The 17,980-nt window shown below is 42.2% G+C and overlaps 1 protein-coding gene across 5 annotated transcripts in view; it reads left to right on the plus strand.

Annotated features, from left to right (window-relative positions):
• DNAAF9 (dynein axonemal assembly factor 9) overlaps nt 1–17,980 on the plus strand; it is a 160,045-nt gene that overhangs the window by 25,328 nt on the left and 116,737 nt on the right. For all 5 annotated transcript variants that reach the window (XM_054467962.2, XM_054467963.2, XM_054467966.2 and 2 more), the window contains exons 3-6: nt 767–886; nt 5,936–6,060; nt 7,126–7,222; nt 8,103–8,209. In XM_054467962.2, coding sequence (XP_054323937.1) covers nt 767–886; nt 5,936–6,060; nt 7,126–7,222; nt 8,103–8,209 — 449 coding nt within the window. The remainder of the gene's footprint in view (nt 1–766; nt 887–5,935; nt 6,061–7,125; nt 7,223–8,102; nt 8,210–17,980) is intronic.

Here is a 17,980-nt window from a genome sequence, read left to right on the forward strand (position 1 = left end):
AGCCGTCAGTGAGATAGGAAGCCCATTTTTGGAGCTACTTCTGCCTTAACCCCTTCTTTTAGCCTCACATACATAGCTGCCTCCTGCCATGACATGTCCCTCTTGCCCAGAGCCATACTCTGAGACTTCACAGACATCAGGAACTAGGTAATAAATATATACCTAAAGCATTGAGAGCCGATAGTGAAGACAGTATTGTTTAATTTCCTTTTTATTTGTCTCTAATTCAGCCCCTCTAGACTGTAAGCTTCATGAGGGTCATTTGCAGGCATGTTCACCACCATACCCCAGCATCTAGTACAGTGCTAGACCTTGAGCCTCATAATTGTAAAGTGATGGGTGTTTGTGGTTCCACTCACTTGTCCTCTTCTTCACATTATTGGGATCTTTCCAAGCCACCTTAATCTGCCTTTGTTTGATCCCAAGTGTTTTGGTAAAGATCTCTTTGAAAGGTGAAGATTTTTCTGACCCCTATTCTTAAGCTAACTGAAAGCATTCCAAGATGAATCCTTTTCAGAAATTAACAGCCTCCATAATCTGTGCTGTTTGATTATCTCAATTACAAGACGTTGGAATTCAAGTAAAGGTACTTGATGCTGAGACCTGTTTCTTTCACAGAATTGCTTAGCTTGGTTTCTGGCACAAAACTGGTCTGAGCTGCGTCCTTCAGCTTGATCATCAGGGTTTTGCTAAGCAGGGGCAAATTATTGGCTCATTTGCTCCCCATAGTACAGTACAGCTGATCAGAGCCTCTTTTGCCTTGCAGGAATCGATAGCAGGTACAATGAAGGCTGCAGAGAGCTGGCAAATTATCTTCTATTTGGTTTGTACAATCAGAATACCAGTGATTTTGAGAAAACGGGATTTTCTGAAGAAATGCTAGATGGTAAGTATATATTGGTAAACTCTGTGATAGATGAGTAAGAGGTTTATTTATTTGGATCCTTATTTTATGGTCTTCTTATGGAATAAAATTTAAAATAGTCCAAAGCCCCAGTAAATGTTTGCTTTTTAAAGAATGAAAAAACACGGCATTTTTTCTTTGCTGATATATTTAGCAACAAGTAGTTTTCGGAATATATTTACTAATTCAGCTTTAGAGAAACAAGTAAACATCAGTGTTTGGCTTTATCTCTTTTTGGCAAAGTACTGGTTTTCCTCTTAATTGCCCATTGCCTCTACATGCTAACGGTTCAGATTATATGGTGTTGTCCTGTGAAAGCACCTTCAGTTGTGAGTTAAGGATGGGCCTACAGGCAGCTCCTACAAGGAAGATTTCTTGTGGCTTATCAGCTGAGGAACAAAGGCTCTTTGTCCTGCTGTCTTTGGGAATTATTTTCTCTGTGACTTTAATTCATGAAGATGCCTGTGACTACAATGCTGGATTTCTGTTTATATTCCCCTTTCGGTAGCACTGAGACACTCTGCCTGTGTTGATGCTGCTGGGGGCTATTGCCCAGGAGCTATCTCTGATATCACATATTTAGAATCATGTCTTGTATGCCAGATGGGTCAGGAGACACTGGAATAGACAAAATAAAAGTGGACAAGAGACAGACAGCTCTTGTGAGGCAGCTGGGGGAGGCATGAAAATAAACATCTGATGTGAAATAATATTGCTATGTGTCTAGTGCAGTAGTTCCCAACTGGGGGCAGTTTTGTCCTGCAGGGGACATTTGGCAATGTCTGAAGACATTTTTGATTGTCAAAACTGGGTAGGGGATGCCACTGGTATCTAGTGGATAGAGGCCAGAGATGATGCTAAACATCTACAATGCACAGAACAGTCACCTAGAACAAGGAATTCACTGATCTAAACTGTCAGTAGTGCCGAGGTTGAGAAATCCTGGTCTGGTATATATGAAAATTCTTCTCTGGTTAAGTCCTTATTAGTGTTTATTCTTATAGACTGATTAAAGCTTTCCTTTTTATTAGGAAGTGCAAAACGAGTAGACTGAAATTACTCCTTCCATTAAATTTTTTTCCATTCAAATTTGGTTTCAGATTTTGGTTACGAAGTATTTTTTTCCTTACGTTATACAACATCTGCTGGTTTAGAAAAAAGTAATCTTGGCAGCTCATACCAGCCACACATTTCACTGCAGCCGGGGTTGCTGAGGACATTACAGTACTGAAATTAAGGAAATAGTTTAAATTCTTAAAGGTGTGCTTTTTTGCTTATTTTTGGTTTTGTCTTTTCTTTTTGAAACAGAGTCTTGCTCTGTTGCCCAGGCCGGAGTGCAGTGGTGCGATCTTGGCTCACTGCAACCTCCACCTCCCGGGTTCAAGAGATTCCTCTGCCTCAGCCTCCCGAGTAGCCGGGATTACAGGCATGCGCCACCATGCCCAGCTAATTTTTGAATTTTTAGTAGAGACAGGGTTTCACCATGTTGGCCAGGCTGATCTCGAACTCCTGACCTCAGGTGATCCCGCCTTGGCCTCCCAAAGTGCTGAGATTACAGCTGTGAGCCACCACGCCTGGCCTGTTTTTATCTTTTTACCTGGCACAGTGGGTGCTTAGGAAATTTGTTTATACAAGTAGTTGGAGAGCAGAGATCACCAGATTTCTACATTTCGATCTCATATGAGAGAGGGAAAGGCCAACATGAATTTACTTCTAAAAGCAACTTTTATTTAGTTATTTGTTTATTTTGAGACAGAGTCTTGCTCTATCACCCAGGCTGGAGTGCAGTGGTATGATATTGGCTCACTGCAGCCTCTGCCTCCTGGTGGAGTCTCCTGCCTCAGCCTCCCGAGCAGCTGGGATTACAGGCACCCGCCACCATGCCTGGCTAATTTTTGTATTTTTAGTAGGAACGGGATTTCACCATGTTGGCCAGGCTGGTCTTGAACTCCGCTTGCCTCGGCCTCACAGTGTTGGGATTATAGGCATGAGCTACCGCACCAGCCTAAAAGCAACTTTTAAATAGTTTACGTATTCGTCCCATTCTCATATGCCTTCCTCTTTTACCTGACTGTAAACTCTGTTAAACTTTGGTTCATAGTGATAACACCAGAGTTCTAAGAGGTTTGGGGAATGCTTACTTAGGTTTAGTAACTAGTATGTTATGTCTCTTACTGGATCCTAATTCTTTGAGGCATGTTACATTTTACTGTAGAGTATAATACACACCAGAAGCCCTCAGTCTCCAGGTAATATCTAATTCTCATTCCTCTGCAGGTGGTCTACAAATGACTCAGGGAAGGGCTCTTGGAGGGAGTGTGTGAGAAAGACCAATATGCTGAGAGATGAGAGGGGCCTCCATCCTACCCTTTGCTACCCTTTGACTCTGGTGCTTACCTATAGAGTCAATAGTGATGAGGCTGCTACATCCTGTGTTCCCTGGAACACCCTGGGCCTTACGGGCATGCGGCTTAGAGTGGCTTAAAAGGCCAGACCTATGGAGTTTTATTTCAGGAGGCCCCTCAGCTGTGTGGTCAGATGTGGTCAGTGTTTATTGGGCTTATAAGATGTTTTTGTCAGGTGTGGTCTGTCACACAGTGTTACCCTTTTGGCATTGTCCTACACCTGCTGCGTCAGGTGTTCTCCGCCCCTATGCGTGTGCCTTTCTCTCCTCTGACAACATCTAGTTCCATCTTGTTAGGAGGCCTAATGGCTCTTGTTTCTGAGGAGCCATAGAATGGGGCCTCTGGTTTTCTTCTGGAAGTGTGACTGCCTTTGTCCTCAGTTGTCAAACTGCTTTAATATTCTACCACATCCCATGGCTCTTCCGTTTACCTAGGTTTATTTGCATTCTTGGGATTGCTTTATTTACTTCACCCGTGAGCATTGGTGACTATTCCTTACATCTGTAAGCTGCTGATCTATTTATAGAAGCTCTTTCCACTGGCCTCTACTTCCTTCCTCCCAGTCTTTCCTGCTTACAAAGCTCACCACTGCACACAATAACTCTTCCTAAAGGGACAAGCAGTATCGTTGGGCCTGCAATTGCCTTAGAGCCAGATGAGCCAACAGCTGAGAGCTTTAGACACTGATATCTGAGGGACAACTAGTCACTGGCCATATTTGGTGCTGTTTCCCTGCCTCAGTGGCCTTAGGCTGTGGGGTTTCCATATTGTATTGACCTCTGCGGTGAAGTACTCAGCCACGTCTAGTCCCATAGATGTGACTGTGTGAACACTATGCCTCAGTAGATGGAGGCTGTGCTTTGACTCGTTCTGCAGCTGCGTTGCCAGACCAAGAGGGCCATGGTAGGGGAGTATTGTTTGCGGACTAGGAAATTCTTGCTGTCAACATTTGAAAGTTCTAAAGTCACTTTGAAGCTGTAAACCAAAAATAAAATTCTAAGCCCTCCAACCAATTGAATGGACCTCCTTGTTGGCCAAGGACATTCCAAAGTATACTTGAAAAACGAGTTCAAGCCAGGATAGGAAGTGGAGGTTGGCAGTGCGTCATTATGTCCTCTTCCTTTTGGAATTCAGGCATAACTGACCAACATTAATATTAAAACAGAGATCTTGGCCAGGTGCAGTGGCTCACACCTGTAATCCTAGCACTTCAAGGCCAAGGTGACTGGATCACTTGAGCTCAGGATCACTTGAGTTCGAGACCAGCCTGGGCAACATGGCAAAACCCTGTCTCTACAAAAAAATAAATAAAAATTAGCCAGGCATGGTGGCGCTCACCTGTAGCCCCAGCTTCTTGTGGGGCTGAGGCAGGAGGATTGTTTGAGCCTGGGAGACAGAGGTTGCAGTGAACCTATATCATGCCACTGCACTCCAGCCTGGGTGACGGAGTGAAACCCTGTCAAAAAAAAGAAAACAGATCTTAAGACCAACCAAATTGCTATTGTATAGCAGTAAGATACATCACATAACAGATAGCAGACCCTGAAAGAAATCTAAGTATTTTATCCCAAAATAAATTCCTTTGACATATTTTTAAATGGTGCTGCAAAGCTGTCTCTTGTCAGAGAAATCTACATTCTGTAGAGAATCCCTTTCCCTTTCCAGGTCTTTTCCTGATCCAGGGGAGATCAACTAAGAATCTGGTACCTTTTTAAGTCTGATGAACATTTACCTTCTATTGTTTCTGAAGCCTGCTACCTGGAGGCTTCACCTGCATAATAAGAACCTTGGTCTCCACAACCCCTTATCTTAGCCCAGACATTCTGTTGATTCCAGGTCTGTATTTATTTTTATTTTTTGAGACGGAGTCTCACTCTGTCACCCAGTCTGGAGTGCAGTGGCACAATCTCGGCTCACTGCAACCTCTGCCTCCCAGGTTCAAATGACTCTCCTGCCTCAGCCTCCTGAGTAGCTGGGATTACAGGTGCGCGCCACCACGCCCGGCTAATTTTTGTGTTTTTTTTTTTTAGTAGAGACGGGGTTTCACCATGTTGGTCAGGCTGGTCTCAAACTCCTGACCTCGTGATCCACCCGCCTCAGCCTCCCAAAGTGCTGGGATTACAGGCGTGAGCCACCGTGCCCAGCCCTGATTCCAGATCTTTAGATAATAAAACTTAACTCTTTCAACCAATTGCCAATCAGAAAATCTTTGAATCCACCTATGACGTGAAAGGACCGTTTCACTCCCGACCCCGACTTTCTGGACCAAACCAAATGTACACTTTACATGTGTTGGTTGATGTCTGCTGGTAACTTCTGTTTCCCTAAAAAGTCTAAAATCAAGCTGTTATCCAGCCATTTTGGGTACATGTTCTCAGGACCTCCTGAGGGTATGTCACAGGCATGTCCTTAAACTTGGCAAAATAAACTTCAAAATTGATTGAGACTTGTCTCAGATACTTTTTGGTTTATAAGGCACAGTGCTTAATTAAATAATTTTCAGTTTAGGGTTTTGTTACATTGTCTCTGAAGTAGTTTCAATGGTTTTACTAATTATGTGGGCAGAAAATATCTAAAGGAAATGCGTTTGTGACAGTCTTGTGTTTTGATTTTGTTTTTCTTACAGATGTAATTATATTGATTAAATCGGATAGCATCCATCTGTACTGTAATCCTGTAAACTTTCGCTATCTCTTACCTTATGTGGCACATTGGAGAAATCTGCATTTCCACTGCATGACCGAAAATGAGGTAAGAAGAAAAGAGAAGACGGGCACCTAGAGACACTCTAAGAATACTCTTTAAGGAAAGTGTTGATTTGAAATAGGATCAGCAATCAAATTTCAGAGTGTGATTATGTAAAAAAGGTTATCTGTTTGAAGTGGAGAATTTCATATTTCGTTTTGAGGCTACCTTATAGATAAATTGTATGCCTGTGGAGACAAAATGAGGCTATTCAAATTGGGACCTAGTGGAAAGTTTATGAACTTACTTCTTGCCTGCTTCTTCATCACCATCCTGAACCCCATCTCTTAGGGGATTAGTGCCTAGGGATTGCCCTGGGATTTTTTTTTTTTTTTTTTTTTTTTTTTTTTGGGATGGAGTCTCACTCTGTCACCCAGGCTGGAGTGCAGTGGCACAATCTCGGCTCACTGCAACCTCCACCTCCCAGGTTCAAGCGATTCTCCTGTCTCAGCCTCCCGAGTAGCTGGGACAACAGGCACCTGGCTAATTTTTGTATTTTTAGTAGAGACGGAGTTTTGTTATGTTGGTCAGACTAGTCTCAAACTCCTGACCTTAGGTGATCCGCCCACCTCAGCCTCCCAAAGTTCTGGGATTACAGGCGTGAGCCACCATGCCTGGCTCCCTGGAAGAATTTTTTAAGCTTTCTGACATTCCTGTGTTTGAATGTCTTGGTATCTGTTTTTCTTTCCCTTTGGTCCCTTTTCAAGGGTTTGACTGGAAATCAAGTTGGGATTTGAGATTTAGGATTTCATGAAAGTTGTGACCTGATACTGGTCAAGAACACTTCCTCCCATATGAGTATTTGGCAGAATTTTTTTGGGGAAAAGTGTTATCTCTTGCATTTAGGTTTCCTGATCCATTTCAGTGGACTTTTGGGTATAATATGAAATAAGGGCATAACAAGTCTTTCTGACTAGCAGATGAAAAAGGTTGGCTTTGGAAACACCTCTTTGGGTGCAGTCCTCTGTAAATGTCATTTGGGACAACTCTGATTGATAAAATGCAGAGAAACTGTGGGAATTTGTGTGATATCTCATCAGAGCTTATTTTTCTTTTGATTTCTCTCTCTAGTATGAAGATGAGGAAGCCGCAGAAGAATTTAAAATTGCCAGCTTTGTGGACATGGTTCGAGACTGTAGTAGAATTGGCATTCCTTACAGCTCCCAAGGTGAGTATCTGACAGCAAGCCTTCTAGAATCTTGCTTAGGTGGTGTGTGAATTGAATGTCACTACTTTTCCTCTCATTGGGGGCATTCAGCTGAGAAACCAAACCCCTTCGTCTATTTTTACCAAAGACATCAAGCAGAATTAAGTATGGGGACTTTTCTGTGCAAGCTTGTATTAATTACTGTGAAGTTTCTGCAGCAACACAGCAGGCTGCCTAAAATCAGGTAGAAGAACTGATACAGAATTTAGCACAATTGACATGGCTGTATCACTTACTATACAAAGAGTATAGTATAGATGTCGGGGCATCTTGGTAATAAGAAAGAGGGATTTGGATAACTTCTAAAAAAGATATGCTGACGTGTTTTTAAATGGTGTGTAAAATACAGGGAAAAACTATGAAGTTTAACAGTGCTTGTATTGCAACAACAAAAAGAAAAAACCTTGCACATTGAAGCTATTGTTACAAGAAAGGAACATTTTTGATTTAGTAGTTTTCCCTTGAGGAAGTTGATTGGCTATGTTTCTTAAGGGAAAGGAGCCAAGTTTGTGTCTGTTAATAATTATTCCCACTGAATGATGCAAGTCAGATATAATAGACTACTCTTATTTTTTACTTAATTTACTCAGGAAACTGGAATGTTACAATATACTGTAGAGAAATCTGAATGTAACTAGTTTATGGTTTGAATATTCCTTGGCTTTCATTTTGTATTTCTAGTTTCAATATCTAACCATTTTATCTGTTTGAATTTTATTTTGCTAGGTGAGGCCCTGGTGACCATGTGAGAAATGATACCTGTCTAACCATGTTAGATCAGGTTTAGACTGTTATATTCAGGATGGTATCTGATATATGTTGTTGTATTTGATTCTTCTAGGTCACTTGCAGATATTTGATATGTTTGTGGTGGAGAAATGGCCAATTGTACAGGCCTTTGCACTTGAGGGCATTGGAGGGGATGGATTTTTTACCATGAAATATGAGGTATGTATGAAAAGCAGTATGCCTAGTTTTTGTCTGCCACTGGGCTGTTTTTATGAAGAACCCATGTGAGTGTGCATTATTATAACACCAAAAAGCTGGCAGTTACCTCCCAAGGGCATGGAGCAAGTTAGAAGACTTGAAATGGAAAATAGTTGCTGCTAACGGCTAGTCCCAGACTGAGGTCCTGTGTCCTTTCTTCTTGGAGTTCTTCTCTGTCCTTCCTCTCCCTTACCCCATTCTCAGCTAACTGTTCTTCCTGTCTACTCCTGTAGCACCCTAGATTGACTTCTCCTACAGCTTTTATGATCCTGTTATTACACATTTGTCACACTCACCCACTTGCCCACCAACCCACCCACCCTGGTCTTTGTACTGGAAGCTCCTTAAGTACAAAAACATAACTTTGTTGTTGTTTGTACCTCAGAAATTTATATAATTTGAGAACTAAAGAGCAATGAAAGGGACAGTGCAGAATTTGGATAAGTACAATGTACTAGAGGAATGGAAAGATTAGCTTTTTTGGTAAGAGCAGTGTCTTTTATTTCAGCATTCCTTGCATCTAGAAAATGACCAGTAAATATTTCTTAAGTGAGTCTGGGACAGGGGGTGGTCCAGAGTACAGATTAAGGAAAATGGCCTGATAGGTTAGCAGCATGACCACGAGTATCCATGTGCCTCCATGGGATCCCCACTGAAATGACCTGCCCAGTACGGGAAACCAGGGACGGGGAACATTGTCATGCTAGAAATGGGGACATCCTGTTAGGGAGAGAGTAAGTGGGTCCCTTAGAAGCAAGGCACAGAGCTAATTTCTACCCCTCTGAGAAGTACTGGCATCCCTAGCAGATGACTGGAGGCTTGCCTGGGAGAACTATCACATCCTCTGAAATGGAGCAGCATGGGCTGTGGGGCTGAAGGGAAGCATACCGCTTGGACTCCACTTTTCCTTTTCCAGAATCACAGTATTCTCACGTTGACTACAAGTAGCAGAACATCCACAAAGCTGTGGAAGCTTACCCTACTGGGAATTAATGCTGTCTAATTAGAAGAGTAGGGGCTTGAAGGGAGGCAGGCCATAGGGGTTAGAGAAGAAACCTAACATTTTTATAATATTAATAATGGTAATATTTACTTTTAATTAATTGTATGAACTAGGTCTGAGTGCCTACTATACGCCAGGTACTTTTCTAAGCACTTTATGTGAATTGACTGATTTCATTCTTATAGTAACCTTCTGAGGTAGGTATAGTAACCCTCTGAGGTACATCCCCATTTAAGAGCAATTAAATGAATTTCCCAGTTTCACAGAGCTAGTGAGAGGCGGAGCTGGGGCCAGGTCCAGATGGTCTGGTTTCAGAGCCTGTGCTCCTAACCACTGGGCTGCAGCTAGAATCATATTGGAGGAAGTGCACTGGGAGGCCACATAGTTGACATAACCCAAATGAGAGAGGTTTTCTGACCTTAAGGTGTGTCACACTATGAAGTCACATTCAAAAAGAACGTTATCTCCTTCCAAAAAACACCTTTGAAAAGTAATGTAGATCTTTACATTAGGATGGTGTTTTTAGGAAATGGAATGGGCCATGAAGAGGAAATGGTACACATCATAAAGGAAGAGTTACTATAGGTGTTCTCTAGGTCCCTCTCTCCACATCCTGCGCTTTTCTGTAGCTGCTCACTTTTATTTTCAGATACTTTCCTTTTGTCTCCATCTCATTCTACCCCACCTCAGTCTTCCTTCCCCTGCCCTTCCCAGTGCTTTGAGGTGCGGAGCAGTTTGGCCTACAGATGGGCTCTGCCAGTATCCTCTCTACTCCACTCTGATGGCCTGATGACTGCCTGAGCCAGAAAGGCTCCTGCCTCCTTTGCAGGCTAAGAAAAGGAGAGCTGTACTTAATAACTTAATTTTTAAAACTTGTGTTGTATTATATGACCATACCCAGAAGAAAGTCATTAGCCCAGATGTGTTTTGTTCCTCATGTGGTAGGTGCCAGCATGAGAAAGGAAGCCAGGCCCAGCCACAGCTTTTACTTGGCATTTATGCTGGGCCAAACTGAGTCATCAATATAGATAATTTTTTCTTCCTGGGAAGCAGTACAGGGAAGTTCCTCTGCTAGGGTGTTTTCTGCCTCTAACTTCCTCCTTCTTACTCTCCCACTGCTGGAACTGTGATCTGGTAATGTAAATTTACATCAATCAGCTCCACAAGGGGAGGATCCTAATAGCAAACTTCTAAATAATGAGTAACCAGTGAGCATTCATTCATCTGTTTATGGACAAATAGATCTTCATATTGAAAGATAGAATAAGAATTAGGAAAAGGGTCAACAAAATGTAAGAAAGAGACCACAGCATATTAGATGCAGGGATAGATCAGCATGCTTTAAAAAAAGATTTTCTTCAAGGAACAAAAATAATTGAGAAAATGTCTCTTTTTGGTACTTTTTAGGAACAGAATTTATAAAAAGAGAAATGAGATCTAGCAATGAGGTGAGCAATCAGAATTAAAAAGGGAGATGGAAGACATATAAGAAAAGATTGTAGGAAGTCTCAAAATTTATTAGTAGAATGAAAAATTAAAAAAAGATATAAAAAATCTAATCAGTTGACACGCTTGAAAAGCTTTTCCAGAATACAGAGGAAGGGGCCAAGTAGATTAAATCAATGGGGAAGAAGATGATGAAGTGGAGAAGAGATAATGGAAATTGGTGATATTGAAAGGAAAGAATTAAATTGAAGGTTGTTATGTAATAGTCTGTACCTCCCTCTACCACTCTCCTCTCCCCTCAAGTGACAGGCAACCAGGCATTTGCAGATGCCATCTCCACCCTAGGAAAAACAAAGAACAGATTTGGATGGAGATTCTGTAAGAAAACTGAAAAGGGCCTGGTGAGTGGCTCACACTTGTAATCAAGCCTAGCACTTTGGGAGGCCAAGGTGGGAGGATCGCGTGAATCCAGGAGTTCAAGACCAGCCTGGCAACAAAAAATTTTAAAAAAATTAGTCGGGCACGGCTGGGCGTGGTGGCTCAAGCCTATAATCTGAGCACTTTAGGAGGCTGAGGTGGGTGGATCATGAGGTCAAGAGATCAGGATCGTCCTGGCCAACATGGTGAAACCCCGTCTCTACTAAAAATACAAAAATTAGCTGGGCGTGGTGTCATGCGCCTGTTATCCCAGCTACTCAGGAGGCTGAGGCAGGAGAATCACTTGAACCCGGGAGGCGGAGGTTGCAGTGAGCCAAGATCGTGCCGCTGCACTCCAGCCTGGACGACAGTGTGAGACTCCATCTCAAAAAAAAAAAAAAAAAAAAAAAAAATTAGCGGGGCACAGTGGCATGTACCTACAGTCCCATCTACTTGGGAGGCTGAGGCCGAGGATAGCTTGAGCCCTGGAGCTCCAGGCCGCCGTGGGCTGATTGAACCACTGCACTCCAGCCTGAGCAACAGAGTGAGACCGTGTCTCAAAATAAATAAATAAAAATGAAATAAATAAACTGAAAGGCAAGACAAAACAAAGAGATTCATTGGCTAGTGTAGTTTTTGCTTCCTGAGAGTAAAGCTGTTCACATTTTGGCATGTAGAATATAAGGGGATGGAGACCCAGTAATAGAAGCTCTGCTTAACAGTTATCAGGAACATACACCTTCCAGTTAGCCTTTTCATTGCTTCATTTCAAAGTATGAATAGGAAGCCAAAGATCACCAGACATTTGATTAAACAGTAGTAACTCAAAAGAAAAAGATCAAGTTTTTTTTTTTAAAAAAAGACGTGTTCATTAAGACCCAAAGATAATTTAAGGTATAGAAGAAAACTTAAGACATAAAACTCTTTTTGGATGCCCAGAAAAATGTAAGATTTGGCAACCATAGGACAAGTGAATGTTGTAATAACTGAATGTATGGAAAATACGAGCTCTAGAAAATCATAATTGATAAAATTAATAGAGGGGTGGAAGGTAAAATTAGGAAACTCTTTAGAAAGGTAGAATAAAAACATCATGGAGATAGAGAATGTGATAAAAAAGTTAAAAGACTTTAACCTTTAAAGTTAACTTTAGGCCGGGCTTGGTGGCTCACACCTATAATCCCAGCACTTTGGGAGGCCGAGGCAGGCAGATCACCTGAGGTCAGGAGTTCAAGACCAGCTTGGTCAACACAGCAAGACTCCGTCTCTACTAAAAATAGAAAAATAGCCGGGTGTGGTGGCACACGCCTGTAGTCCCAGCTACCTGGGAGGCTGAGGCAGGAGAATTGCTTAAACCCAGGAAGTGGGGGTTGCAGTGAGCTGAGATCGCACCACTACACTCCAGCCTGGGCGACAGAGCGAGGCTCTATCTGAAAAAAAAAAAAGTTGACTTTAAGTGTTAGAAGACTGATCTAAGAAGTCTAATATCCAATGAGTAGAATTTCTAGAAAGAGGAGGCCAGGATACCATAAGGGAAGAAATCTTTTTAAAACATAAACATTTCCAATCATAAAGAGAAATAAAAGGTTTTAAATTAAATCACTTAAGTATGAATGGGAAGAGGAAAAAAAACCCTTAAATCTGTACATGACATTTCAGACACTAAGGATAAAAGAATATCTTTTTTTTTTTTTTTTTTTGAGACAGAGTTTCACTCTCGTTGCCCAGGCTGGAGTGCAATGGCACGATCTTGGCTCACTGCAACCTCTGCCTCCCAGGTTCAAATGATTCTCCTGCCACAGCCTCCCGAGAAGCTGGGATTACAGGCATGCACCACCATGCCTGGCTAATTTTGTATTTTTAGTAGAAATGGGGTTCACCGTGTTGGCCAGGGTGGTCCCAAACTCCTGACCTCAGGTGATCTGCCTTCCTCGGCTTCTGAAAGTGCTGGGATTACAGGCGTGAGCCACCCGCACCCAGCCTGGATGAAAGAATATCTTTAAAAGCTTCCAGGATGGCTGGGCGCAGTGGCTCATGCCCGTAATCCCAGCACTTTGGGAGGCTGAGGCGGGGGGATCACAAGGTCAGGAGATCGAGACCATCCTGTCTAACACGGTGAAACCCCGTCTCTACTTAAAAAAAAATACAAAAATTAGCTGGGCTTGGTGGCGGGCGCCTGTAGTCCCAGCTACTCGGGAGGCTGAGGCAGGAGAATGGCGTGAACCTGGGTGGCAGAGCTTGCAGTGAGCCGAGATCACGTCACTGCACTCCAGCCTGGGCGAAAGAGCAAGACTCTGTCTCAAAAAAAAAAAGCTTCCAGGAAGTTGGTCAGTAAGTTTGGCCAAAAAAGAAGAAAAAAAGGCTTCCAGGAAGAAAAAACAAGTCACCTACCACAAAACAACAAAAACTGGTTCCCAAACCAACAAAAGCCCCCCACAAAACAAAAACACAAACTAGGCATCAGGCAGTGAGGAATCCTGATTCCCTGAGAGATGGAAACAATCAAGGTGAGCCCCGTGATGGTACTAGCTTATTACTTTGAGAAAGTTTCCAGACACAGCATAGAGAAGAGAGGACACAGGTGGTGCCCAGTGCGCTCCCTGAGTTAGGAGATGCAGCTGGGAGTCTGCGGCGACCAAAGCAGTTAGAGTACTAAAGAGGAAAGAACCATCCAAAGATTCCCCTTGCCCCAGTCAGTACTCAGCAGAATACTGATCAGTGCAGTCATGTGTGTGGTAATTACTCAAGGTCAAGAGAAACCTATCTGAAAGGATTCGAGAATAGTGCCTGATGTGTGTTCTGGGCTGAGAACAGTGCCTGTTTTCACCAGTTAGACTGGCGAAACACATACAGGCCTATCTTAATTTGTTGTGCTTTGGTTTGTTGCACTTTGTAGATATTGCATTGTTTTTTAAACAAATTGATGGTTTGTGGCAGCCTGCATCCAGCAAGCCTGTTGGCTCCAATTTTCCAACAGCACGTGTTCACTTTGTGTCTCTGTGTCACATTTTGGTAATTCTCATAATATTTCAGGCTTTTTCATTATTATTATATCTGTTATGATAATCCATGATGAGTGATCTCTGATGTTACCATTGGAATTGTTTTGGGGCATCACAAACTGCACCCATATGAGATGATGAACTTAAGTGATGTGTGTGTTCTGACTGCTTCACTGACTGGCTGTTCCCTCGTTTTTTGCTTTATCCTCTGACTTCCCTATTCATTGACCATAACAATATTGAAATTAGGCCAATTAATAACCCTACGATGGCCAATAAAGGTTCAAGTGAAAGGAAGAGTCACAATTCTCTCATTTTAAATCAAAAGCTGGAAATGGTTAAGCTTAGTGAAGGAGGCATGTTGAAAGCCAAGACAGGCTGAAAGCACCAAACAGCTAAGTTGTGAATGCAAAGGAAAAGTTCTTGAAGGAAACTAAAAGCACTACTTCAGTGAACACAAATTATAAGAATGTGAAACAACCTTATTGCTGATACAGAGAAACTTTGAGTGGTCTGGATAAAAGATCAAACCAACCGTAACATTCCGTTAAACCAAAGCCTAATCCAGAGCAAAGCCCTAACTCTCTTTAATGTGAAGGCTGAGAATGGTGAGGAAGCCTCAGAAGAAAAGTTTAAAGCTAGCAGAGGTTGATTTATGAGGTTTAAGGAAAGAAGCTGTCTCTATAACATAAAAGTGCAAGATGAAGCAGTAAGTGCTGATGTAGAAGCTGCAGCAAGTTATTCAGAAGATCTACCTAAGATAGTTGATGAAGGTAGCTACACTAAACAACAGATTTTCAGTGCTGACAACAGCCTTATATAAGAAGACAATGCCATCTAGGACTTTCTTTTTTATTTTTATTTTTTTAATTTTTATTTTTTTAATTTTTGAGACAGAGTCTCACCGTGTTGCCCAGGCTGGAGTGCAGTGGTGTGATCACAGCTCACTGTAGCCTTCACCTCCCAAACTCAAGCCATCCTCCCACCTTAGCCTCCCACCTAGCTGGGACTACAGGGGTACACCACCATGCCCAGCTAACTTTTTTATTTTTTGTAGAAATGGGGTCTCACCGTGTTGCCAGGACTGGTCTTGAACTCCTGGGCTTAAGTGATCCTCCCACCTCAGCCTCCCAAAGTGCTGGGATTACATGTGTGAGCCACAGCGCCCAGCCTCTAGGACTTTCATAAATAGAGAGAAGTCAGTGCCTAGCTTCAAAGGACAGCCTGACTCTCTTGTTAGGGGCCAATGCAGCAGGTGACTTTAAGTTGAAGCCAGTGCTCATTTACCATTCTGGAAATCCTAGGGCCCTTAGGGATTATGCCAGGTCTACTCTGTGCTCTTTAAATGGATCACCAAAGCCTGGATGATAGCACATCTGTTTACAGCATGGCTTACTGAATATTTTAAGTCCACTATTGAGTCCTACTGCTCAGAAAAAAAGATTCCTTTCAAGTATTACTGCTGATTGACAGTGCAGCTAGACAGCAAAGAGCTCTAATGGAGGTGTACAAGAGGATTAATGTTGTTTTCATGCCTACTAACACAACATCCATTCTGCAGCCCATGGATCGAGTCATTTCGACTTTCAAGGCTTATTATTTAAGAAATACATTTTGTTAGGCAATAGATTCCTCTGATGGATCTGGGCAAAAAAAAATTAAAAGCCTTCTCAAAAAGATTCACCAATCTAGAGGACATTAAGGGCATTCATGATTCATAGGAGGATGTCAGAATATCAACATTAACATGAGTTTGCGAGAAGTGAATTCCAGCTCTCATGAATGACTTTGAGGGATTCAAGACTTCAGTGGAGGTAGTCACTGCAGATTTGGTAGAAATAGCAAGACAACTACAATTAGAAGTGGAGCCTGAAGATGTGACTGACTTGCTGCAATCACATGTTAAAAACTTTAATGGATGGGGAGTTGCCTCTTATGGATGAGTAAAGAAAGTGGTTTCTTGAGATGGAATCTACTCCTGGGGAAGATGCTGTGAACATTGTTGAAACTTCAACAAAGAACTTAGAATATTCTGCAAACTTAGTTAATAAAGCAGTGGCATGGTTTGAGAGTATTGACTCTAATTTTGAAAAAAGTTCTACTGTGGGTAAAATGCTATCACGGCCAGGCACGGTGGCTCATGCCTGTAATCCCAGCACTTTGGGAGGCCAAGGTGGGCGGATCACCTGAGGTCAGAAGTTCAAGACCAGCCTGACCAACATAGTGAAACCCTGTCTCTACTAAAAATACAAAAATTAGCTGGGCGTGGTGATACGCACCTGTAATCCCAGCTACTCAGGAGGCTGAGGCAAGAGAATCACTTGAACCTGGGAGGCAGAGGTTGCAGTGAGCTGAGATCACGCCACTGCTCTCCACCCTGGGCAACAGAGTGAGACTTCTCCTAAAAATAAATAAATAAATAAATAAATAAATAAAATGTTATCAAATAATGTGGCATATTACAGAGAAGTCTTTTGTGAAAGGAAGAGTCAGCTAATGTGACAAACTTCATTGTTGTCTTATTTTAAGAAATGGCTGCTGGCATAGTGGATCATGCCTGTAATCCTAGCACTTTGGGAGACTGAGGCAGGCGGATCACTTGAGACTAGGAGTTCAAGATCAGCCTGAGCAACATAACATTATCTCATCTTTACAAAAACAGATTTTTGTTTTAATTAGCTGGCATCATGGTGCACCTGTAGTTCTAGCTACTCTGGAGGCTGAGGGAGGAGGATTGCTTGAGAAGGAAGCAGTCTTTTCTGGAGGATTGCTCCAGAAGGTCAAGGCTGCAGTGAGCTATGATTGTGCCACCGCACTCCAGCCTGGGTGACAGAACGAGACTCTATTTCAGAAAAAAAAAAAAAAAAAAAAGGAAAAGAAGGAGAGAGAGGGAGAGAGAGAAAGAGAAGAAGGAAAGGAAAGGAAGGGGAGGGGAAGGGAGGGAAAGGGATTGCCATAGCCTCTTAACCTTCAGCAGCCAACACCTTGATCAGTCAGCAGGCATCAGCATGGAAGCAAGACCCTCCACCAGCAAAAAGATTATGACTCACTGAAGGCTCAGTTGATTGTTCACATTTTTTAGTGATAAAGTATTTTTAAAATTAAGGTGTGTACATTTGATTTTTTTAGATGTGTTATTGCATACTTAATAGACTATGGTGCATTGTAAACAACTTTTATATGTACTGGGAAACCAAAATATTTATGTGACTTGCTTTATTGCATTATTCACTTTATTATAGTGATTTGGAACCAAGCCTGCAATAGCTCTGAGGTATGCCTGTAATTCACTGGGCCCTGGGTAGAGCACTCAGGAGGATTTTGTCTCAGTAGCAAGGAAAAATCAACCCTAGACTGAGCAGTGGCTCCGGGCCTTCCTAATAATTCATAAAAGCAGGACCCCAAAGGATCAAACTGTTTTCAAGTAACTTAACTGCTTTCCAGAACAAAGCATAAGAATATTTATAGGAATACAAAAATATTTAGCACCCAGCAAGGTAAAATTCATGGTGTCTGGCATCCAGAGATCATCAGGCTTAAAAAAAGCAGGAAAACACAATTGATAATGAGGTAATCAGTCTTCAAAATTGGCCTAGAATTGGCAGAAATGTTAGAAGAAAAGGACATTAAAACAGTTATTATAACTGCATTTCATAAGTTCAAGAAGCTAGAGGAAAGACGGAGCCATAGAAGATATTTACCCAAAGCTGGGCGCAGTGCCATGTGCCTGTAGTCTCGGCTGTTCAGGAGGCTGAGGCAGGAGGATCACTTGCACCCAAGAATTCAAGGCCAGCCTGGGGAACATAGCAAGACCCCTGTCTCAAAAACAAAAAAAAACCCAAATCAACTTCTAGAGATGAAAAC

This window comes from Pongo pygmaeus, chromosome 21, assembly GCF_028885625.2.
Source record: "Pongo pygmaeus isolate AG05252 chromosome 21, NHGRI_mPonPyg2-v2.0_pri, whole genome shotgun sequence".
NCBI classification, from domain to species: Eukaryota; Metazoa; Chordata; class Mammalia; order Primates; family Hominidae; genus Pongo; species Pongo pygmaeus.